Source organism: Sphaeramia orbicularis, chromosome 13 (assembly GCF_902148855.1).
Source record: "Sphaeramia orbicularis chromosome 13, fSphaOr1.1, whole genome shotgun sequence".
Classification (NCBI taxonomy): Eukaryota; Metazoa; Chordata; class Actinopteri; order Kurtiformes; family Apogonidae; genus Sphaeramia; species Sphaeramia orbicularis.
Window position 1 is genome coordinate 2173405 of NC_043969.1, and position 26626 is coordinate 2200030.

General features: G+C 39.1%; 1 protein-coding gene across 1 annotated transcript; it reads left to right on the forward strand.

Annotated features, from left to right (window-relative positions):
* appbp2 (amyloid beta precursor protein (cytoplasmic tail) binding protein 2) lies at positions 1-26626 on the forward strand. Its single transcript, XM_030151539.1, has 13 exons — positions 1-393; positions 5476-5564; positions 9769-9920; positions 12644-12767; positions 15940-16108; positions 16258-16347; positions 16456-16523; positions 16611-16716; positions 16832-16956; positions 17325-17410; positions 18551-18741; positions 19837-20002; positions 24866-26626. The coding sequence occupies exons 1-13, from the start codon at positions 256-258 to the stop codon at positions 25126-25128; spliced, it is 1767 nt and encodes a 588-aa protein (XP_030007399.1). The 5' UTR covers positions 1-255; the 3' UTR covers positions 25129-26626.

The window sequence follows — 26626 nt, forward strand, 5'->3', positions numbered from 1 at the left end:
CGGGACGGGGGCACGGAACTGCTGTAGGGTCGACAAATAATCGGAGATGAAGGAGAACGATGGAAATTTGACAGTGGGGTTATACCTTTAACGGCGGTTTAGTCAAAGTCCCATTTATCGTAATCACACTGCGAAGCGAATGTTGTATGAGGAGCCGGAGAGGACGTGTTTTTTTCGCAGTAAGGTAGCGAATGTAGGCAGAGTTGGGGAGGGCTGTAACTGCTGGCTGGGGTTTTTTTGGAGAGGGAAAACAACATGGCTGCGGTGGAGCTCGAATGGATCCCAGAAACACTATACAACACCGCTATCTCAGCTGTGGTGGACAACTACAGCCGCTCAAGAAGGGACATACGCTCTCTCCCAGAAAATATACAGTTTGATGTCTATTATAAGGTAAGGTTTGTCAGTCGAGAAGACCGGGTGTATGTTTACAGCTTTCATTCTGTTTGAGCTTCAGCTGCTAACAGCGGTGCTAATGTTAGCTCCATATCGATAACGTTAGCTCGCTCTTGACGAAAAAAAAATCTTTGGTTGGCTTTGGATCGCTAACCGTTTGCGAACCACGCCTTAAATGGTCTAGAAATCTGTCTCTTTAACACCTACATCTTCATAAGAAGTGTTGTCGTTATTACGTCATTTGTAAGGGAAACAATTATATCGAATGCTAAAGAATTTCTTTCGGAAGGCGCTGTCAAGTGTTGTTTTCATAGACTGGTTATTTAGTTTAGCTACAGTAATAGTTACTCTTGAACTGTCTTGAATTGTCCTACGGACTTTAACAGTTATGAAGCTAAATTTTATCTTTTCCTCTGCGACAGGACCAACGACTCGTATACCAATATCGGTAAAGCCATACCCATATAACTATACCTCCTGTATAGTTGGTCTCGGTGCATTCGTTATGGCTTTCTTTATACAGTATTGTTAGGTCGTGACCTTACAGTGTCTAGTGCCTTGGGATCAGTGTGTTGTCTTTAGGTGCTATGTATATAACATTTAATTGCATGTAACGATATAAAACGACCTCAAGAAACCCTGATTACTTCTTACTCAGATGTAAGTTTTTCCTCCTTTCATTTAGTCTCCGAAATTTCAATGATGCCTGTTTCAAAAGTAATATTATGAATGTATTAAATAGTAAAAGAGAAAAAGCCCTTGTACTGTGCGATCATGGTATATTTTTGACACATGCTCACTCCAAAAGTATGACTTTGTTCAGGACATCACGGATATTGAGGATCCAGTGTGCTCGATATGTAGATAGATGACAGCTGTTTGAAAACATTTTAGTGCAGAACCTTGTTGTTTTCCTATGATCTTAACCTTAATTAAATATGTTCAGACACCAGATGGAGAAGCAGCAGTTCTTCTTGAACACTTCACTCTTAGGTTGACCAAATATACTTCATCCTTAACATTGTCTAAATGGTTTTGCATTCTTAAAGAAACTGCAAAAAAATTTTTTTTCAAAGGTTCAGATTATTATTTTGGTCGGAAGATTTTTTTTTGCATTTCTGGAAAGAGAAGTGGGGAAGGCAGGGAGGATGGTAATGGTGGTTGCATCTGAAACATCTAGTACTAATAAGGATGTTGTGAAATTCTACTGAAACCCTCAAAAAAATCTGTACTGGCTGGTGGGAAAGAAGATGCTAAAAAAGCTGACTGTCCCACCTAAAAATAAATAATTAAATATTAGTGCTCTTAAACAATTAAAATTTTTAATCAGATTAATCACAGGGTTGTTGTGGATTAATTTTGATTAATCACAATTAAATATAATGGATTTTTAAACTATATTAATTGCGTTTCATTTTGCATGCGCAAACAGTCTCAAGAAAGAAGGGAACATGTGCAATTAATGTGTTTATTAAACACCTTCAACACTTTCAAGAAAACAACTTAAAACAGCTGTTCCATCTTGGGTTTTTTTGTGCTATATTTCCCATCCAGAGGGCCAATGTACTGTTTAGTATCTTCCATTTTTATAGCTTGGTTCTACTGCCTGACACTTCTGGATCAACTGCCCATTTGTTCATGTTTGATAGTAACTCTACTCGGACAAACTGCCTGAAATGTGTTGACAGAGACGTTCAGAGTCATTCTGCGCTGCAGATGGGTTAATTGCCTTAAAATTTTAATCAGATTAATCATGATGATGGATTACACCATGTTAACACATTAATTTTGATATCCATTATATATATATATATATATATATATCTGATTGAGATTTTCTGAAATTATAGAATTGCATATACGTTGTAGTAATTGCAGTTGTTTAGGAATAATTCATCTGTGTAACAAATTGTAAAAGCTCAACAGCACAATATTGTAAGGTCATCAAATCTATAAACAGTTCCAAGTGCAGGTTTGCTGCAGCTTTGTGCTCTTCTTTTTGGTCACAAAAGGTCAAGGGATTGATTCACAGCAGCCATGTTCATAGTGTTTTTGTGTGGAATCTTAGTCAGTGACACTGGCACTCAATAAACTCAAATGGGTGCCTGAAAAATGCCTTTTTAACTCCATGGTATAGTGTCAACCATTCTATATGCTCTTGACTAAGGCTTCAAATTAAATGTTTTTTAATGTTATCAGTTTTGTCTCCTCTCAGTGGATTCAATCTCAGAATGTTCTGTGAGAGAAACAACATCAGACACCGTACTTGTTTTAATTACAATTTGCATAATAAAAACAAAGGAAACTTACATACTGCTCCATCTTTAAACAAGAAGCGTTGCCGCAAGAGTAAATCATTAGGACTTCAGAGGTGGTTTTAAAACAACGGAAGAACAGTAGCAGTAATAATTATTTTCTTTGTATTTCATTGATTTAAATTGTTTTTCCAGCTCAGCATTTAGATTGATTTCCTAAAAAGAACAGGACTAGACTGCAAATATTTAGGAGAGGAAAAGAGGGGTTTAAACCACTATTTGACCACATGAATTGTTTTTGTTTGTGTCTTCAAATATATATTTTCAGTCACTGTTGTACTCCTGTGGTGGAGCTGTGCCTTCCCCTCCATCACCACTGCTTGCTACAGAAACTTTGGAAGACTTTTATTGTCAAAACAACACCATGTTCACAGCACGTGACTGATGGACCAGCATTAATAATTGAGTTGTAGTGTGGAGTTAAATACTGCAAGCCCTTTACATAGTAGAAAGTGAAAATTGCATTTTTTCAAATGCCCTGCTTGTAGCCACTCAAAGTGGACCTGTGACCCCATGCTAAGAGGCACCTCCCCCTGGGTATTAATCAAGGCACATAAGGTCTGTGTGCAAGCCGTCATCCCTCCCATCATTATGTTGATATAAAAACAGATTATTAATAGATCTAATGAGCAGTTGCTTTTGAAACGTCTGCCACTCATAGCGGATGTCAAACATCAGGCAGGCAGACGTCATGTTTCTGTGTTCTTGCTAGAGATGTCCCAATCCGATCTGATCTGGCATTTTTTAGAAGATGGGATCGGATTTAGTCATGAGATCGGGCCCCCTTAAACAAATGTCCTGCCCCTTCAAATTGAAGTCTCCGAAGGTAGGGAAAAGGAAAATGAGCACCCAACAGCAGGAGACTTAGAGGAATTAGTAAAGCATCTTAAGTTTCACTTTCACTTTGTGCGGTCGTCTGGTCTGTGCGTACTCATTGTGAAGTACGTACGGCATGGTACGCACCCCCCGTATCATCTCTGGACGGACCTGTCCATAGACGTGCTATAGAAGGGGTGGCAAACATACGGCCTGCGGGATAAAACTGGCCTACCAAAGGTTCTAATTTGGCCCACAGTATGAATTTGGAAAGTGCAAAAATTATACTAAAGTTTTTAAGAGTCAAAGGTGTCATACTTGTTTTAGTTCAGGTTCCACATTCAGCCCAATTGTGATCTGAAGTAAACTAGTAGTATAACAACCGATAAATGATGACTCCAAATTTAAATCCAAATTTAATTGTAAAAAGTATCTGTATCAGATCGGTATTGGCAAAACTAATCATAAAACTAGAAAAGCACTCGGAGAGCGCAGACCTCCACCAAGGCAGATCAGTGCCCCCATCACCACTAAAATTGAATCATTTGTTCCTTGTGCCAGTATCAACATTTCCTGAAAATTTCATCAAAATCCACTCATATCTTTTTGAGTTATCTTGCTAACAGACAAACAAACCCTGATGAAAACATAACCTCCGCCGATACACTTGGTGGAGGTAATAAATCAGATCAGATCGGAAGCAGAAATATCGAGATCGGGACGCCACTATTTCTCACTGCTGTCTTGGCCAGGTCTCCCATGAAAAAGAAGTCCTGCATCTCAATGCAACCAACCTGATTAAATAAAGGTTATGAATAAAAATGTTTCTAGACCACAGACCCCGACAGGAAAAAGTGTCATAAAAACAACATGGCAACCTCCATAACTATTGTCATATTTCGATACATACTATATGATAATGCTATCATATTTTTTTCAGGTCAGAGCCAATAATGAAAAATGAAGCAGCAGTGTTAAGAGAGTCAAGTTACACATTTATCACAATCTGGCCAAAATTATGATTTAGGCAATTATGCTATGGGGCCAATGAAGTGTAATTTCTTCATTTAATAGGATTTCCTTACCTGTTTATGTTAGTTGTAACATTTTTAGACTGTTTGGGAGTGGCTTCAGGGGCTTTATGTTTTAAATACCTTGTAAGGTGATCATCAGGACTTCACCATTTTCTCCAGAAAATGTCTTTACATCATCCATTCCCTGTATATAATCAAGGATCTCAATAAATCAATCAAATTTCATTTATATAGCGTGACATCATAATAAAACTTATCTCATGACACTTTACATCGAAAGCTGGTCTAAATCATATTCTTAACCCAATTCACAGACACCCAACAGAATCCTGCACAACAGGATCTGCATATTAATAGCCTGCGTAGGTGACTGAAACTCTATCAATCAACTCTTTGTCATTTGAGTATTTGTCAATGCAGACCAATTTCCAAGAGTAACTGGGAAGCATCAACTTAAACAGAGACTGTAACTTGTGAGTCCTATCCAAAAGAAAACACTCTCTTCATCCAGTAGCTGGTGGTGAAGAGAGATTGGTAGCTGGTAGTTGAGTGTCCCCTGTAGACCCCACCATGGAGAGCCAGTGAATATTCTTTACCAGCTTGCAGCTCAGCACATTTTGATGACAGGCCAGACATCAGCAAATGTTTTTGTTGAATGCACTGAACAGCAGAGAGTAGCTATTTTTCAAAGCATCCTTTTAACCGCCTCCAAAATAGAAACTAGGGTGAAAAATAGGATGGACACTCCAGCATTATAAAGGAATAGTGGGCACTCATTTCCCATCTGCTAAAGCCCACTGTCCCCTGTCTGTATGTTATTTATCACATCTTTTCTTACCTACACATTCAGCATTGTCTGCCAACCTTATTGTTCTCTGTTCTCCATGCTAACTTCTCTGCTCTGTGTCCCTCAGCTTTACCAGCAGGGCCGGCTCTGCCAGCTGGGAGGAGAGTTTTGTGAGCTTGAGGTGTTTGCTAAAGTACTGCGGGCTTCAGACAAAAGGTAAGAGCAGAAACCTGAAACATCACACCATCCCAGGGCTTCACACTGAGGTTTTCCAGTTGGAGCACTGGTTCTTTCCACTTAAAATTTTAGGAGCACCACTTCAACATCACACAACACAAACCATGCATGATTTTTCCATCTTAAGTGTCAGTGCTTAGTATTTTTGGTCATCACTGAGCAATATGAAGCATGGTTAAGTTTCACAATATTGTATGTAGTGATCTGAGTGGAAACCAGACCTGTGTACCTCAGCTTGACCTTGTATGCAAGCTGTAAAGCAAAGTCTTTGATGATTGCAGCTATTTTCAGACATTTGAAGGGTTAAATATGTGATGGAGACTAGTAGCATGAATGCTGTAACCCATAATGCAACACTCTGTAGTAATGATTCAGTTACATAGGCCATTTAAAATTAATGTTGGTGGAGTTGTAATGTTTTGAGTGTTGTTAATTATTTATTAAATGACATAATCTGTATGATTCCTTTGAAAAGCAGATCAGGTAGCAAATTAATTAAATGCTTGAAATAAAATAAAATAAAACCCAGTGCCTTTGTGCTCTGCAACAAATACAATTACATCCCTGTGCCTTGGTATTGTATTAAATGACATTTAACTGTTACTGGGTTAAAACTTGGCTCCACTGTAAAAAGGGTCATTATTTGACTTTGGAGGAGTTGTGTTAAAAACAAGGGTTCCCTTCCATTGGGAAATACACAGATTAGAATATTAAGTTTAATGTCCCACATTAAGCTTCTGTGTGTCCTGCTGGCAGAGCTGCTGCTGTACCATCTGTACATCTGTCTATTGTTTTATGATTCAGGCTGTATGTAAGTAGTTTTAAGTTGAATGTGTAAAAGTAGTTTTCCTTTCTTTGCAATAAGATATCCTTTATTGTCCACACTGGGAATTTTGTTTCGTGCAGTTTTACTACACTACAACCGCATTGGCAAGAATACTAACACATTATGTAGAATGTTAGACATTAATGAAAACAGACAGTATACAGCAGTAAATGCATACAGCAACAATATATCTAGACCCAGTAATGCATGTGTACAATAACTCTAAGAAAGAGCATTTTAAAACACTAGGATGGAAAAACTGACTAGAGACAGTGCTTAAAAGAATCAGTGAGATATTTTACATTCCTTGTAAGATGCAAAATATATAAAAAGCTGAGCATGAAAAGAGCAAAACTGTCTACTACTACCCCTGGATGTGTATTTGAGCCATGTAAATAATGTGAGCCGTTCAAGTCAGAAAGATTAGTTCTGTGTACTTCAAAGGATCACCTACTGATTCATTATGATATGTTCACATCACAGATTTGGTGCTCTATGGCTGTGCAGGATCTGGGTGATGTTTCCTGAATGTAAAATGAATCACCAGCCTAATTCCTTGTCACCAAAGGCCCAAAGTGAACCAGGGGACTTAAAGGTGCGGGAGACTTTCGTGATCAATTTTTCATCAAATCTGTCAAACCTCAGTCATATCCTCAGTATCACGAATCTGTAAGTCTTTCGGTCATTACTCACCTGAATCTCTTGCGTAACGGTGAACAATTTCTTAGTGCCATCCACCATAAACAAACCATGTGTTTACAGAGTCAGGAGGTAACTCGGGCATCTTTGGAATTTTGTCGTTACGTGCATTGTGGGAAGCGAAGGCTCGTGCCGCCGCCTGACAGTGGCAGCGTGACCATATGATATTATATGGATGAAACAAACACGACGTGGAAACGGTTGGAGGAATATGCATAGAGGGAAGGGAGCTCCTGCTGTTCCCATATCATGACTGTAGCAGCTGCCAGTGTCAGACAGCGGCGCGAACCGGCGTTTCCCACAATGCATGTCGCAACAAAATTCTGAAGATGCCCGAGTTACCTCCTGACTCTGTAAACACATGGTTTGTTTATGGTGGATGGCACTAAGAAACTGTACACTGCAATGCAAGAGATTCAGGTGAGTAATCACAGAAAGACTTACAGATTCGTGATGCTGAGGATATGACTGAGGTTTGACAGATTTGATGAAAAATTGGTCACGAAAGTCTCCCGCACCTTTAAGGACATGACCAGAGGTCACGTTAGCTGAAAATATTCTGTCATTAACGGATTTTTTTTTGTAAAGATGATGGAAAATTCTGAAGACTGTCCGTCATTTTGACGGATTAAAATACTAAAGGTAATCTACCAAAGTTTTCACATAAAACTGAACAGAACCTACCTGCAGTATTGCTGGTCTGTGTCTCTCTTAATAAGGCATCAAGCATTCCATAACAGCATCCTACCTGTGTATAAGCCTACAGCGCCACCGTTCAAAACTACGCTGAATCCAATGGATCCACTGTACACGCTTTGAGTATGCATTCATAGAAAAGCACTATATAAATCTAATCCATCATGAATACAACACCGTTACTTCAGTCAAATTACTGACTGTTAGTTCACCTGTAGTAGACCCCCTGTCCAGTTGATGGTGAGTGTGCATATTAGTCAGTCATTGACAAGTCTTGTCTCATTGTTTTGCTGACTTTAGCCAATATTAAATGCTACTTTGCTAGTGCAAAATGTGAAGACAGCCGAGTCTCCTTAGTTATTTTAAAAAGCCCAGTTAATGTGATGGAATTGATGAATGCAGTGAAAAAAGAGGGACTGATGGGAGGGACAAGCAAATAATACGCCACTTCTTATGGCATTTGGTGTGCTATACGTACGCATTTTCTACCTTTTGTGTGTTATTTGATGGCATGTCAATTTGTGCCAAGATCTCTGGTTCACCTAACCCTAACCCTCAGTACATGGTATTTTACACTGCGTGAACATATACGTGGAAAGCTTATAATGCCTATAGATAACACGCCAATTAAAAGCGGTGTGCATAATTATGCGAGTCATGATATCACAGTGGATTATCAGCCAGTAGCAACTACAGCTGCTGCATCATTGAGATGTTTTTGAATATTAAATACTACTAAATATGTCTCATTATCATAAAAAAATGTAATTTGAAATGACAGATAATGTGTTATGACGGAATTTTTACGACCCTGTCCGTCAAAATGACGGACAATAAAAATGTCTAGCGCAACCTCTGGACATGACATTGGTAGATAAAATTCTCACATTAACGCTCCGCTTGAATCATAATCTGTCTCACATCCAGCAGTTTTTGTGCTCATAAAAAAGTTTAATTTCAGTGGCATTTCATTCCCTGATAAAAGTCGAAACATTTCCTTTTTCAAGTTTCAAAGCTGAAGTAACCACAATTAATTGTGGTTTAATTGTCAAACTGAATACTTCAGAAATCTAGGGGAGAGGGTATGAGACAGTCAGCATGTAAAAATGATGACACTATGAGTACAATTAAGTAAAATGAGAAAACATTCAAACATGTTTTAGCTGAAAAGTAAGCCTATAAAATGCCACCATAATTATTGTCATTGTGATATAAAATATAAGTGTTTTGTTATTGTTGTAATGCCCAGCTCTAGTACAGCACAGTTTCTAAAAATGCAGCTAAGTGGTCTCAGTCTCTGTGTCCACTGTGTATCCATCCACTGTATATCAGCGCCATCAGCTGTAGTGCAGAACACTCCCAGGCACTTGAAGACCACACTTGATAAGCTTAAAACTGCATCTATTAAATTTACATATCACACAGAACTGGACCATTGCCCTTATCTGTTTTTCAACTGTACTTTTTTGACTTGGCTTATCAGACTATTCGCCTTGAAACCAGTTCTGAAGAGGCTGTTCAATATGGCATGTCAAACACTTCTCTGTGACTGATGAGCTTGGGTTACTTTATTCTCTTCTTCTTCCTCCTGATGAGTCACAGTGTCTTGTGATTTTTTTTTCCAGTTTCATCAGTTTAGCAAAGGCATTTAAAGCTCTGCTGTCAGTTAAAATGTCACCTAACTTGGTGACCTAACTTCAGTTTAATCTCTTGACTACACAAAAACAAACTGTTCTGTCTGTTATATTGTATATTATTGTTGTGAGGTACAGGCAGTTGTTTTCAACCTTCACTGATAGGCCTAAGTTAAATAAACAACAGTGACCTTTGTAGTTATTCACTGAGTGATTGGTAAGTTGTTCTGTCTTAAAGATGCATTCATGTTTATATGGGATAATCTTTATCAGTCACCATCACTGAACTTGTAATGTTTTGTTTTATTTTGTTATATTCCCATTGTAGACACCTCCTGCACCACTGCTTTCAAGCACTAATGGACCATGGTGTGAAAGTGGCCTCAGTTCTGGCGAACTCCTTCAGCCGCCGTTGTTCCTACATTGCGGAGTCAGACGCCCATGTCAAAGAGAAGGCCATCCAGTTCGGCTTTGTGCTAGGTATAGGGGGGTTTTGGAGGAGAAATTTCCCTCACACACTGTGAATAATTTGAATTAAATGATAACTTCTAGGAAAATGGGACCAGCCTGTGGTTGCACCAGCTGAGTGTAAGTGTGTACCAAAGGCTAGTTTCAAGGAAAGTTTTAACATTCAAACAGAATTGACACTCCTAACATTTGAGCATCTGGACCAGATGGAATGGTTTCAATTTGGGCGTAAGTTACAACTTTACACCTAGCTATTTGTAAGTGTAAACTCCTCTGATAAATCACAGGTAACACAGTGCTTCATTGAACGGTGGTATAACTTGGTGGATGGGAGGATCAAATTGTTGTGTTGTGTTAGTGATATATTCTCCATAAAAGTTTACCCCTAATTTATGATTAAGAGCAGAGGTATGGACAGCAGCACATTTCCAACATGGATTGACCAAGTCCCTATAACAGTAGAACAAGCATCTGTACTGTTTGTTAATAGGGCCAACTACATTTGACATGAAACACTGAAGTTATATTGACAACCAGTGATCAAGTGGTGAATATAGTGAACAGTTACGATGACAGTTTGTAAGTGTAGGTTATCAGTATGTTTGTTGTAGTGTTATTCTTCTGTCTCATAAGGCCACAGTTACCTTACATGGACAGTTTCACCACTCAATATTGCTGTTGTTATTTATCACTACCTCTGCATTAGTCTTGTATAGCCATCACCTAATGAAAATGCTTTGTCCTATTTTAGTAGATTTTTGTTATTGACTGGTTATTAATGTTTTCTGTCCTATGTTTTAATGATATTTTCTTTAGTATTGCATAGTAAAGAGTTCAAAGACATTTAGACATGATAGACAACATGGTAACAAAGCAATGTTAATTTACCTAAAATACAGAAAAAAATATTCTTGAAGTCCAAATTGTGGCTGATTGGGATGAGTTTTATTTCTCTGCACGGGAGAAACTGGGGTGCTCAACAACAATGCAATAACATTCTCTGTAGTTTTAAGTTTTTTGTCAAGAATTTATTCACATCAAGTTAAAGGTCTGGGCTAGCAAAAGTTACACTTCTGAAGGTTAGGGTGTTTGAGAGATCAAGCTGCCAGAATAAAAATGATAAGTGAAAAAGTAGACTGTACTGACCTGAGAAAATGCCAAGTGGTCTATTGACACAGACTGTTGGGTAATGTAAAATAGTTAGAACACACCAAAAAGTCAGTGGAGTTGGTGTTGTTGAGTAATGTCAAATATTTTTTAGTGATGCAGACAAACAGATAATTTTACACTTATTAAACTGAATGTCATATATAGATAAATGACTTCCACACTATGTCAGCCCTGCGATGAACTGGCAACTTGTCCAGGGTGTACCCCGCCTTGGCCCCCGTGTAGCTGGGATAGGCTCCAAGCGACCCCTGTGACCCTAGTGAGGATAAAGCGGGTTCAGAAAATGAATGACTGAATGAATGAATGACTTCCACACCAGAAAAAACACTGCATTAAGAAAGATGTCTTTTTCTGATAGACTACAGGCAGCGAAAATGTCATTATCTGTAACAGTTTTGTAGATAGTTTGGTCTAAGAGGCAGAGTAATTGTGTCTTTGTGGAGATTTAAAGAACTTTGACACAATTGTTAAACTAACTAGTTTCAGTGTGTCACATGCAGACTTGTACACAAACAGAATCTAAGATCAGCTGAATTCACTGTTGGTGGAGTTCCCACTTATCTGAGATGAGAACAAATATTTCTTTAGATGTACTCTGTTTCTCTAACATGTCTAGCAGATGAATTCTTGCAGAATATGGATAGTGTACACCGTAAGCACCCTGACCCTTCATCTATTACCTCAGACTTAGGGCTGCATGATTTTGGCCAAAAATAAAATCCTGACTTTTTTCCTTGAAGAAATCTGTTTTAGATTTTGATTTTTGGGTAAAACTACTAAAGACAACAGAAGTCGGCATGTCATTTTCGCGAGCAGCCCACAATGCCAAGCACTTCTCCCTACGTCAAATCTGTGATGGTATCATGGAATTCCTGAAAATTCCGTGATGGGCCCACAGAAGTGATACCAATGTAAGTCAGTGACAGGCATCAGTTGTGCGTGTGTGCGTGGACCATATAAGATGAGTGATCCCCATGCAGTAATATTTAAACTGGGGGATCCGTGCATGGAGGAGAACGACCCAGGATGCGCTGGAGGGAGTATATCTCTGGGTTGGCCTGGGAATGCCTCGGGATTCCCCTGTGGCTGGGGAGAGGGCTGTCTGGGCTCCTCTGCTGAGGCTGCGGCCCCCACGACCTGGATCCAGATCAGAAGAAGATGGTGCAGTATGGATCCGTGCGTGGACAACGTAAGATGAGTGATCCCCATGCAGTTACATTTGAATTGGGGGATCCGTGCGTGGACCATGGTTTACATTGGTATCACTACTGTCACAGATTTAAGGTTCGTGGTTATTACACAGACTTCTGTGAAAGACCGCTCTCACAGTTAGGAGGAGGAGTCTACAATAGCCCAGAGGCATGCGGCTCGGAGGCATGAGAGAGATAAAATCAGTTTGACAATTTCCCTTTTTAAAAAAATCGCCCTAATTAAAAAGTCCGATTTTAATTTAAAAGCGATTAATCGCGCAGCCCTACCTCAGACATTGTACAGGATTAACTCTTAAGTGTTTCCATGCTTTGTAGACTGTTGGACTCATGTCCTTGTACTTTTGTGGTTTCCAGGTGGCTTCCTGTCTGATGCAGGCTGGTATGGAGATGCAGAGAAAGTGTTTCTGTCGTGCCTGCAGCTGTGCACACTCCACAGTGAGGTCCTCCACTGCTACCGGGCCGTGGAATGCTGTGTCAGGTCAGTTCCAAAATGCTCTGAGTATGAGGTGTTACTTCCCAACATACTTTTATCCAGGGCTTTGTAGGATATAGATATTAATCTATACCAGGGGTGGGCAGTCCTGGTCCTGGAGGGCTGGTATCCTGCATGTTTTAGATGTTTCCCTCTTCCAACACACCTGGTTCACATGATAAGCGTATCATCAAGCTGTGCAGAAGCCTGATCATGACCTTCAGGGGGCCTGGAAGAGGGAAACATCTAAAACATGCAGGATACCAGCCCTTGAGGACCAGGATTGCCCACCCCTGGTCTATGCAGTGCTGTTTTGTAGGAGTGTCACAGTACCTGTATTTGTCCATCACTGTGACTCCACGGTTTGGTACATGGTACTGGCATGATGAAAAAGACAAATACAGCTTTTATTCATACTGATACAGATAATCCACATCCATTCAGGCAATTGTGGCAACATTCTGATACCACGGATGGCGGCGCTACCACTTCACACCAGTAAACAGTAACGAGAAAGTTAAACATTCCAATACAAGTACACTGGTTATAGATGATATTCTAGCACTGCCAAGTTAACTTAAGTTACTGGTTTAAAAAGACCTTCATTATGAAGAAAGTACCCCACAAAAGTCATAGAGATGAAGCTGACAGTGTGTTTTAGTTCAAGGCTGTGTGTTGTCAACATGACATGTACACTGCTAAGTGGTTTCTATGGACATGTATAGTGTTATCTAAATGCATTTGTAAAGGGGGGCTGGTTTTATGAAGGGGTAGCTCCAGTCTGTGTCATATGGATAAAATAATAATCAGTTTGAGTTTCCTGATAAGTGACTGTATGTGTTGAGTCAAACAGAGATGCCAGAAGTTGGATAGAGTTGCTTCAGTGTGTTGTGTAGTGACGGACTTGTCATTCAGGTACTTTCAGTTCATTTGTTGTAAACAGTTGTCCTGTGTAGTAGTCCAGTGTGTGTCCATCTGGGTCCAGTCCAGTCTGTCAGGTTACAGGTTTAATGTAAATGTTAACTTGGAACAGAACAGCATCGTCAACAGCGGTATTCTGCAAAATGGAATATCATTTCATCCAATGGCATAGCAAGACATTTTTATTCCTTATTTCGTACATCTTGTCCGTTAGCTTTCATTTGTTGCTGCTCTGTCTCTGCTACCAGTCTGCACAGATAGCTACAAGTAGCAAAAAAGTACATTTCACTACTGTCTTCAAAATAAATTAACAGGAACTAATGGGCCAGGTCAAGGGATCACACACATCTATGAGAAAAATCTAAGTGTCTCTTATCCTATTCTGTTGTCAATATTCTGTTTTTAAAGTAAGTGTGATGTATAATAAATGCTTGTATTAAAAATATTTGACTTGTTTTCGAGACATTGGTCCTTACATCATAACAGGATTACGAATTGAAACAGTGTCACTTTGCCCATTGAAACCGTGTGACTTTGAATATATGTCAAGTCCAAAAGTTTCCTATATATTTTCCAACATTTTGACATCATTGTAGCTTAATATGTGATTTTACCCATCATAGGCAACTTTAAGTGAATTTCCAGTGGGAACTGCATGTTAAGCACTTTGGCGTAAACCTCGTCAAAATCTGTCACATTTTGATGAAACCATGTTACCGAGCACATTTTAAAACATTTTTGACAAAAAAGTTTATTTTATGCAATCATCATCCTTACTATGTTTAAATACTTACAAATGCCTTCTGAAATGTATAACACGCATTGATATATAGGTTATATATATGTACAAAGTTAGAGCCCATTGAACACAAAACGTACTGTGTCACGGTTTGACCTGACCTTAAGGCATTTAAATTTGGGCTTTTTTGTTGCGTTTTCCACATTTTACTGTTTTGTATTGTACCATGAACTGTTACCCAAAAACTGGGGTATGTATTGAACTGTGTTTTTTGTGTGCTGTGACTCCCCTACTGTTTAAGATGTAAGAAATAACCATTTCTCTTGTATCAAATATGCATATTTTCTACCTGTGTGTGTTTTAAAGCGATCACTGTTTAATAGAAGAAAATGAAACAGCTGATCAGTGCTCTCTCTTTTTTGTTCTAATTTTGAGTGCTCTCAGACATACAGCCTACTGCAGCAACTGTCACCACTGTCCCCAAACTCACCCAGCAGCAGGAAACAAAACCAAAGTTTAAGATCCAGTTCCTAACAGAACCTGTATGAATTGGCTTTGTGGAACAAGGTTGCTCTCTGGAGTCGATGCTCATCCAAACATAGTGTTGTGCAAATTATGTCATGACCACATTGCATCAGATCCAATTAATTACACCACCTCAAACATCACCCAGTGTAGTTTGTAGAGTCACTGAAACAGTGTGAACAGGAATCAGTGCTTCTGATATTAATTACTGCAACCATGATTTCTGGTTTGGTCATATTGTTTGTATTATTCTCTTGGGGCTCATCACAGTAGGACAGTAGAAATCTAAATCAATCAGAAAATGTCTAAATTCCCCCGTTTCACCCAGAAAGCTCAGAATGTTTTCTGGTGTGCTCACTGGATCTTAGCTCCATTTACTTTGGAATTTCAAGTCCATCAGTTTTTGGGTTTTTAAACAAAATGTGCAGTTGTAGTTGGTTTTGGAGACCCAGATTTAGAGCTGAACATTAAGTGAAAATATTATTGTAATTCCAACCTCGACACATTCCTCCTCATTCATTGAAACAAACATTAAGAGGTGAAAGTTTTGAAAAAGTCTGATCGTGTTGAGATCTGCAGTAGTTTTGAGGGACAAAGTAAAAATCACAACATTCAAATGTATTTTTCTATTTCTGTATTTTCACAGTTTTACTCTACATCAGTTTAACAACAAACTGATTTTCTTAACTTTCTAAATCATCTTTAAATGCATGAACACCAATTGGTTAATTATGTTTAGCCGGCATAATTCAAAGGAGATAAAAATGTCTCATCATTGTCCACTCTTCATACATTTTTTAAAAAATAAGGTCCAATGGTTGGCCTCGATAAAAGCTGAAACACGCTGTTAGCCTTAATCCATTATGATTGATTTAAAAAAGCAGTATTTGCATTGCTGCAGCTTTGCTTTGCATTTAGAATTTAATGCCCTAATATAAAAGCTTCCTTAAAGATGCCAAATGTAAGTAAAAGTCTTTTCTCACATCTCCACAGGCTGCTTCATGTCCGCAACGGTAACTGTAAGTACCACCTGGGGGAGGAGACCTTCAAGCTTGCCCAGTCTTACATGGATAAACTAGCCAAACATGGCCACCAGGCCAATAAGGCGGCACTGTACGGCGAGCTTTGTGCCTTGCTCTTCGCCAAAAGCCACTATGATGAGGTTAGTATGACTGAACAGATGTAAAATAGGATATCATGATGAGGCCATGAATGTGTACATAGATTAACAGTCATGTGAGTTGCATTTACTCCCCAGTTAGACTGCACTGTTAAAGTCTACATGCATAACCACTGTTTTCTATTTTCCAGGCATACAGGTGGTGTATAGAGGCTATGAAGGAAATTACTCCAGGGCTGCCTGTTAAAGTAGTTGTTGATGTTCTCCGGCAAGCCTCCAAGGTTAATCATGGTCACGTTTTTTTTTAACAAAATGTCACCAAAATGCTTATGATGGTGCAGTCCAGAGAGAATTAAAGTATATAATTTGGATTTGTGTTTGGTCTGTAGGCCTGTGTGGTGAAGAGGGAGTTCAGAAAAGCAGAGCAGCTGATCAAACATGCAGTGTTTCTAGCAAGGTAACCTGCTGTGCTTTTTAAGGACTCCACTTTATTATGTTTCCCTTGTGTTATTTTGAATACTAAGTGGATGTTTTGTCTTTTCAGAGAACATTTTGGACACAAGCATCCCAAGTACTCTGACACGCTGCTAGATTATGGATTTTACTTACTAAATGTAGACAACATATGCCAATCAGTTGCAATTTACCAGGTAAGTTGTAACATCTTCTTGTGTCTTGTCACATTACTAACAACAGAAGTTTGTACATGTTTAAGTATGACAAACGAAGCGCATCCAGTTAAAAGTTTTTCTAATTGAAATACAGACAGCGTTGGACATCCGGCAGTCCGTGTTTGGAGGGAAGAACATCCACGTTGCCACAGCCCACGAAGACCTGGCTTACTCATCATACGTGCACCAGTACAGCTCTGGGAAATTTGACAACGCACTGTGAGTGCAATGAATCTTACAAACTCAAGACTGTTCCTACACCAGCGAGCTAATTACATTAGACCTGAGTGTGTAGATGAAGCACAAGACCATGACTCATACTGTGAGGCTTGGTTCTGTTACTTGCTGCAGTGGCATTCACATTATGGGCCTGAATGCTTTGTGTGTGTTCCAGAGGAAGATATTTTCTTGAATTTTACACTAATCTACGGATGCTCCTCTACAATTCAGTATTGGGCAATATTTGGACCTCTGTGCAAAACAACTCTGCTCAAGTGAAAGCCCTTCTCAGAAGTGTTTTGTTCTTTTTTTTTTTTTAGCAAGGTCTGCAACTGAAGTTATTTTGTCATTTGTTGTTTGTCTTTCAGATTCCATGCAGAACGTGCCATAGACATCATAACCCACATTCTGCCTGAGGACCATCTGCTGCTGGCGTCCTCCAAGAGAGTCAAAGGTAAAGCCAGATTCCAAGAGATACTGGCCTTTTCTCCACTGTGTTGGAGTGCACATTACACATTATAGTGATGATCTGTGAGGCCTTTGTTTTTAGCTGTGTACTGTAGAAGCAGTTTAACCAGTTTTGTTCAGTAACAAAGTGATAATACTTCACTACTGTACTCAAGTATGTTTTGGGAGAAGTTGTACTTTACTGAGTATTTTTTATTCTTTTATTCTTTCACTTTTACCTTTACTTCAATACATTTTCTAACTCAATTGCATACTTCTACTTTGACACATTTTTAATGCACAGTATTGTAACTCATTACAAAAAATAGATTAAAGGACATTTGGTGTTTTCACCGCTGATATTACCGGTGTCTGCAACAAAGTCAGAAAGATGATTTCATTGGGCCTAATTACATAATGTGCAAGTGCAAACGATGGTCCACACTCAACATGTCAGCAATCAGTTTATGTGAGGGAGAGTTGAATGAAGCCATGCCTAAAAACAGGTTGGTGTTATGTCTATGGTTTAGACTTTGGATTCCTTGTTTACGAAGTGTAATGTAGGCTCCATGTTTTGAGGTGCCACATAAGCTTCTTAGTGCTCTTTTCTCCCCCCCCCCCCCCCCCCCCCCCCCAAAATTCTGACATTTATAATAACAGCAGTAGCCTACTCCTGTTTAGGTTTTTGAAACCTTGTTTTTGAAGTGTGTGTGATGTAGGCATCATTTCATTTGCTTGTACTTTTGCTTTCACTGAGTACATTTAATTGTAGATTACTTGATATACTTAAGTACAGTAAATACCAGATGCGTTTCAGTTGGTGACTTGAACTTCTACCAAAGTAATTTTTTGGTAGAGTACCTGTACTTCTACTCAGGTGTGACTTTCCAGTACTTTATACAATGTTGAGTTTAACTGATAGCAGAGGTAGATTGTGGCTTAAGCCTTACAGTCCAAAAGAAACAAAATGGGCTTTGTAACTGCAGTGTGATTTTTCAGAACAGAATGAGGATTGTATGCTTGAGATATGCATATTGAATACTGTGGCACAGAATGGGTTATAAAATGCAGATTTCACTGTGCTTCTTACATGTACTGTTGTACCAACAGTGTCTGATATGTGTTGGCCATTATTTCATTCCATCAGCACTCATCCTAGAGGAAATTGCAATCGACTGTCACAACAAGGAGACCGAAGAACGCCTTCTGCAAGAGGCTCACGACCTGCATCTGTCCTCACTGCAGCTGGCCAAAAAGGCCTTTGGAGAGTTCAATGTCCAGACAGCGAAGCACTATGGGAACCTGGGACGGCTCTACCAGTCTATGAGGAAGTTCAAGGTGTGTGGTTACATCTGCTGAGTATGTTGTATATATGGCAGGACTAATAAATTACATTCTTTCTTTTTCTTTCATGATTAATGACTACAGTACTTCATGTTTTATATTTACATCCTTTTCTATTTCAGATGCATCAGTACATAATTTAGGAACAAACATCAGCTGTGAAATGGTTTTGTGTGAGCTTGGCGCTGTCCATTTAATATGCTTTTCAGAATTATTAGAATTTAGTGAAAGTGTTTGTGAACACACACAACGTGCTTTCTACTATATTCTATATATCTATATTAATGTGCACAGAAACATGGGACAGTGTTGTTGCCTGGTGTTGAAACACTGTGCGTGTGTGCGTGCGTGCGTGTGGGGTGGTGGTGGGGGGGGCTGAGGGTGATCTGCTAGTCATGCACCTGTTCCAGCACATGAGGTGTTTCTTGGAAATATTGTGGGGTTTTTTTTTATGTTTTTATTTAGAATTCAATTAAAAAAATGTATTTCAAAATTTGACACACAGAAAATGCCTGTCTGTAGGGAATGTGAGAAAGCAGATGAGTTGTGAATGGAAAAGTATGCACTTCACCCTCCTTGCCTCCAGTGCTGCTACTCACAGTGGTGTATGAATGCCTACAAATGTTTGGTGGTGGTCAGAGGGGCCGCTGGCGTGGATTGGCAGCCAAGCTTCCGTCAGTCTACCCCAGGGCAGCTGTGGCTACATATGTAGTTTACCACCACCAGAGTGTGAATGTGTGAGTGAATGAATAGTGGATCCATTGTACGCACGTTGAGTATGCATTAATAGAAAAGTGCTATATAAATCTAATCCATTATTATTATTATTATTATTATTATTATTATTATTATTATTATTATTATTATATTTATAGATGTGGCTTTTTTAAAATGGAATTATGTGTTTTTCTTGTGTCTTTTATCTGACTCTCTGAATGACCACACCAGAGTTCCTATGTGTATATGCACAAATGGCAAATACTTTTCTTGAATCTTCTATGGAAATTTGAAAACCCTTCTCCATTTTGCATGTTGTGATTAGTCATAATACTTAATATTTGTCTTTGTGTGTCTGTTCTGTGAAACCAGGAGGCGGAGGAGATGCACATCAAAGCCATCCAAATCAAGGAGCAGCTTCTGGGCCACGAAGACTACGAGGTGGCTCTGTCTGTGGGTCACCTGGCCTCTCTTTACAACTACGACATGAACCAGTATGACGATGCAGAGAGGCTCTACCTGCGCTCCATCGCTATCGGTCAGATGGGAAGGGGCAACACTGGGTTATTGATACAGGATTTTTATTTATTATTAAAAATGATTTTACCAGAGTTTGACCGATGGTGGATTTTTATAGGATGGTGTAAATTTCGGGTACTGAAAAGGTCTTAAAATGTCTAATTGGTGGGGACGTACAGTTGATGACAAAATTATTAGCCCCCCTATGAAATTTTAAGTTTCTTCAAGATTTTCCCAAGTACTTTTTTAACAGAGCAAGGAATTTTCAACATAGCATTTCTGAACATACTAGTTTTCTTTAGAAGGCACAAATTATTTATATTTGCACACCAAAACAGCATTATTTAGAAAAAAACTAAAATAACCAGGGACATTATTATTAGCCCCCTTTAAGAAATGACCATTTATTAAGTCATGGCACAAACCACTTTTGTGCAATGATGTGCTGTAACTTCACAGGTGATGTGTTTAAAAGTGATCAGGTGAATCAAGTGATCTCACTTAACATTTAAGTTAAAACATGGTATAAAAGCCTCAGTATGGCTCATTGAGCTGTCAGTTGAGAAAGCACCTTTCCCAAAACTAGAGAAATCCGTTTGGACCCGAGAAAAATGATTATTGATGTAGACAAAGCAGGAGAGGGATGCACAAAGCAATCCAAGCATTTCCAAGTGTCAAGAACTGGAGTGAGAAGTAGAATCCAGAAATTCAAAAACAGCCACACAGTACAGAACAAGCCTTGCAGAGATAGGAAGTGAAAGATTTCAAAGACCCTGGAAAGAAAACTAGTGAGAGATGGGTCTAAAGACCCCAGAACAACTGCCAAGACACTGGTGAATGACTTGGCCACATCAGGAATCCTAGTCTCCAAGAAGACAGTCACTATAGCTCTGAACTGGAATGGACTGAGAGGATGCAGACCAAGAAAAACTCCACTTTTGAAGAAGACACACCTTTAAGCCAGACTTAAATATGCTCAGGAGAACCTGGAGAAACATTCTGCATACTGGAAGTGTGTCCTATGGTCTGATGAGACAAAACTAGAGCTCTTTGGCCATAGAGGCAGCGTTTATGTTTGGAGAAAAAAGGGAGAGGCATAGAACCCAAAGAACACCGTCCCTACAGTGAAACATGGTGGTGGGAGTATTGTGTTGTGGGGATGCTATAGTGCATCTGGAACTAGAAATCTGGTCAAGGTGGAAGGAATCATGAACAAAGAAAGATGTGGAGATTTTGAAAGAAAACCTTAAGCAGTCAGCAGTAACACTGGGTCTGGGTCATTGCTTCATCTTCCAATATGACAACAATCCAAAACATACATCTTTCTTGGTGAAGAGCTATCTTCAGAAGACCAAAGTGAATGTAACTGAGTGGCCTCAGGGCTCAAAATTAACTTTTTGACCTAGGAGCACTGTGCTCCTAACCCTAAAAAGTTAGGAGCACAGGCTAAAATCTAGGCGCACCACTATTATATAAAAAATTTGGAGAACAAGCAAAATTCTTGGCCATACCAAGTAATATTCCTATATGTATTTAAGCAATGTTAACAACCTAGAATAAAGTATTTGAATAGAGTATGAAAGAAAAAGCTTACATTGACACAGGTGCAAAACAATTGTCAATGTGTGGTATATACTTTAGTTGGTTCTTGGAGAAGAAAGACGAATCACACCATTATTTGCAACAACCAACTTTTGAGGAAGAAACTTTTGACGAATCATGTACACGTCTGGATACCGCTTGTTGTTTATTCATTAGCCCCTCGATTCGCTGGTTATGGTCAGCTGATCGTGTAGCAAGTTGATTCGCGCAACATGATCATCTGACTTGCAGGATACATTACGTCATGGGAAAATACTTGGAACAACGCCAGCGCTACTAACCGGGTTTGGCGGGAGATTGTTTCAAACGTCGGTGGAGTTATTTGATCCCTTTGTTTATGCCGCCTGCGCACGCGAGGGGGCGGGGACTAGATTTTCCGCTTCAGTCAGCGGGGCGTGGAGCTTGTTTATTTTCAGCTGACGAGTTACTTCTGCAGCTATTATTCTAGGCGCACGTATTAATTTTCGCTCATTTTTTTATTGGCGCACCGTGCGATCGTAATCTCAAAAACATTCGCACTACCGAAATTCTCAGGCGCATGCGGCCGTAATTCAGTCGCAGTCACGAGCCCTGGGCCTGCGCAGAGCCCGGACTTAAATCCCATTGAAAATATTCGGGGTGACCTAAAAAAGAACATCCATGCCAGAAGGCCACCAAATCTGGAGGAGCTGGAAAGATTTGCCAAAGAAGAATGGACTGGGATTCCTCAAAAAAAGTGTCAGACTTGTAATAAAAAAATACTATGACTGCAGGCTGTTATCCAGCAAAAAGGAAACACAATTGACTATTAGGATCAGGGGGGCTAATAATTTTGACCCTGGTACTTTTTGTTTTTTGTGGAATATTTCCATTTCTGTGTGCAAACTAAAATCATGCAGGCATCCAAAATAAAACTAGGATATCTAAAAAAGCTGTGTTAAAACTGTGTTGCTCTGTGTAAAAGCACTCGGGAAATACCTTTAAAACAATGACATTTTTGTAGGGGGGCTAATAATTTTGTCCTCAACTGTATGTAACTGGACAGAATGAATTAATGTGTTCTTTTTCTTCAGTTTCTATTTTTTATTTTACTCACAACAGTGACTATTTCCACAACCTCCGATATGCATATGCTTGTGTGTCCATAACAGTACATGGTGTCTTTTTTTGTGATTTATTTTGCTGTTTTGAAGGCTTTCTTTATTATTTATCCTTTTAGAGGTATTTGAAATGTCTCAAATATTGGATGTTATATATTTACTTAAAAATAAGAAGATTAACAAAAATGGTACATTGCCTCAGAACATGGAGATTCCTTGTTTCCTTCATTTGTGTTACTGTGATAGTGGTTTGAACATTACACATCTCAGTAACACTTACAGGGAGGCATAAGTCTGTATTAAAATTAGCTATTATAATACATTCCCTCTCCATGTATACATTAGTTTTACTTCTCTAAAGTTTGCGTAGGAGATCTGTAACAGACACATATCTACATTTTCAAACAGCTATCACCAAAATCACAACCGACTGATTTAACAGCTGGGTGATATGACCAGAAATGTTATCATATTATCAGTCATTATCGATATTTATCACAATAATGTCAAATTATTACATCTCAGATTTTGGTACTGATAAGAGTTGAGCAGTTATTTGTAGTTTGAAATCATTTGTAAACGAGCCCACCCTACAAGACCCAAAAGGGGAAAAAAAAGTTGTATAAGAGGCAGCAAGACGATGGAAAAGACAACGAAATGTGAAAGACTTGATAATAAACATAATATGATGTAACAAGACAAAAATTACATAAGAAACATAAGTGTAGTTTTAGCTGCCATATTTAACAAAATTAATATTTTGTTGGACGCCTTCAGCTTGAATATGGTACATTTTCACTTCGACATCGTGTCAGTACACTTGTGCAATGTCACAACAATTATTTCAGTGATTGTTTAGACACATAGCTTCACTGAACGTAGACCTGACCACCTGAATCAAACCCCGTATCATAAAAGTGCCCTACACTGGAACAGGGTCGGTCTGGACTCATCAGACCACATGACCTTTACCCAGTGAAACACAGTCCAGTCTTTATGCTCTCTATCAAACTGATGGTCGTTTCAGAAATGAGAAGCTCCTCACTGCATCAGTTAAGGTTAAAGAACTCGGTGCAGCTCAAACATTCATCACTGCTGTAATTGTAGCATGGCTCATTGAGTCACCATCGTACGAGTATGAAGACACCGGACAAGACTGTAGTACTCAGAGCTTTGAATCCCTTTAAACAGATCAGTGGAGGCATGTATTAGTGACACAACTCTGATACAGCTCCCAGCATGCAGGCTGCTCAGCTCCAACTCGGAGGTACATGGTTATAAAAGGCTTATTATATTACAATAATATGTGTATTAGTGTGCTGTTTATTAAAGATATGTATAATAATCATGTACAAATATATAATTAATATATAACAACTACTAATATAACTTTATAAGATTTAACATTTATCCAAAAATAAAATAAATCATTTACAAAATAATGTTAGTACACTTAATTTTCAAGCAAACAAAACAACATAATAACAATAAAATCAGCATTAAAAGTGCAGTACTGTTTTATATATGATTTCATAAATAAAAGAAAAGGACACGTGCAGACAAACCTTTAAACAGATCAGCGGAGACATGTATTAGTGACACAACTCTGATACGGCTCCCTATACGAGCAAAATGGAGGGAAACGGAAACAAAAACAACCCTTAATACGATTACATTACCATATTTTTACTTGGTATAAGTTTATCTTCGTATTTTTTACTGTCATTTGGAGCTAGCTTAACTGTAAAAACCGCTAGCATAGCTTATAGGGCGATCAAGTTGAACTGTGACTTAGGCAGGCTACTCAGCTCCAACTGAGGAGAGAGAGAGAGAGAGAGAGCTGCATACATGGAGGAGGTGTGTCTCACTAATTACTACCCCTGAGCAACAAGTGAAAAGTGGAACCCAACAACCGATGGTTTGAAAATATGTTACAGAAAAATGAAACATGTCAAACTGAACTGTTTTGAGAATGTTAAAAAAAAAATAAAAAAATAAAATCATCTTGCTACATAATTATCCAATGGAAGGATCTGGACTGTGAGCTGAGTTCAGTCCAAGTGGGGACCTTTAGTTTGGGTAGATTGTGTGTATGCCATGGTTGTATTTATTGTGACATGAATTTAAATTGATGTTGTGAGTATTGCTTAATGATCCAGCCCTGCTTTAACGCGATACCTGACTTTCCTTTGTCCTTGCAGGTAAGAAGCTGTTTGGCGAGGGTTACAGTGGGCTGGAGTATGATTACCGGGGCCTGATCAAACTCTACAACTCAGTAGGGAACTACGAGAAGGTGTTTGAATACCACAATGTACTGTCCAACTGGAACCGGCTGAGGGACCGACAGTTCGCTGTGGCAGATGCTTTGGAGGACGTCAACACTACACCACAGCAGACCCAGGAGGTGGTACAAGCTTTCCTGTTGGCTCAGAGCCTGGGCCCCACGCGTCCCTGTCTTGGCTGATTTTATGAGGGAAGAGGGAAAAAGACGTGGGCTTTGGCCTGGTGAGGACGTGAATAAAGCCCAAATGTGATGCCTCGGTTGCACACAAAATGAATTAGTAATACACAGAAAATCCAAACAGCCAGTCAGTCGGCTTTGTAGTCACTGCAGCTGTCAGTACACACACACACGCATTTAGTTGTGGATTTAAAGAAAAAAAAAAAAAAAGTAGAGAAGACACTATTATCCAACCTCATCACATGAACCACAAAAGATGCTCCAGACTAGGATGCAGCTTCACCCCACAGAGCTGCATTTCTCCAAGAGAAAGAGGACAAAAAAAGACAACCTCAGATGTCCTGAAAGGACGACACATGACCTCTCCTCTTCTCTCATCTCGCTCTAAGCTCGCCTTTTTGTTTTCTTTTCAGTCCGGATTTAGATCATTTTAATTTTGTATTTTGAACCAGTGTAGCTCTGAATGCCATCAAGACTTTTTCCACAGACCAAAACCATGATCGCCAGGGCCACACAAATTTGAACACATCTGTGAGCAACTCCCATCCATCATCACCTGGATCAGAGATGGAACCGGTTGGGTATTTCTGACACCTGTACAGTAAAATAACCCAGCGGATTGTACTCTTTAGTTCATTTTGAAGGCTTTTCTTTTGGACAGAAATGAAAGTGGACCATAAGAAAAGAAGACATAAACTCCTGTTTTGAACTGCTTGGTGGAGAGAGATTACATAGTGGAATGTGTCCAAACCAGTGGGTATATTGTTACACACATTTCAGGCTTTACAGGTCCTGTTTTCAGTTTTATTTAATTTCTTTTTCAGCTTAGTACTGACATAGCATAATTAAAAATGCCAATAATTTATATGCAAAAATGTATGTTTATGTAGCCCTTTGTTATGCTTTCTTACTGAGTGACCCATTATTCTAAAGGAACAGTTCAACACTTTACAAACACGTTAAAACAAAGGAGGCAGATATGAGTGAGGAGGAACATGCGACATGCACAGATGTTTTTAAGGCTGACAGTCCAGGCCTCCCTTTATTTGGTAATCTGAATGTGAGGCTGTGTGTGTGTGTGTGTGTGTATGTGTATGTATGTGTGTGTGTTTGTATACACAGATACTCTGGTGCCCGAGTGCTCCATTGATTACAACCAGCCTTACACCAGCTTGCAGTTATCTGTCTGTAGACGGACCCGTACTTTAAAGTGCTAAATTAACTATTAAACCCTTAAGGGCACTGCAGTGGGGCCAATATATATATTTGTGTGTATGTGTGTGTGTTGCCAGCTTATTTACCTGTGCATTCAGCCTCTCCTCTTTACTCTGTCAAGTTGGCTTACCAATTAAAGGAGACCTTGTTTATTAAAGATGGAGTAAGCAATTCTAAACCAATAGACTTTTTTGTTAAGGTCTTCTCACAGTTTGTTCTGTGTTTGCACTGAAGAAAAAAAAAAAAATGTGTTGGTACACAACTGTGGTGACTGTAAATAAAAAAA

Excerpts from the sequence above, each read along its gene's own strand:
- appbp2 (XM_030151539.1), top strand. The coding sequence starts at position 256 with ATGGCTGCGGTGGAGCTCGAATGGATCCCAGAAACACTATACAACACC. Across the intron at positions 5,565-9,768 it reads CTGCGGGCTTCAGACAAAAG|ACACCTCCTGCACCACTGCT; the intron begins GTAAGAGCAGAA and ends TTCCCATTGTAG. Across the intron at positions 12,768-15,939 it reads GCCGTGGAATGCTGTGTCAG|GCTGCTTCATGTCCGCAACG; the intron begins GTCAGTTCCAAA and ends ACATCTCCACAG.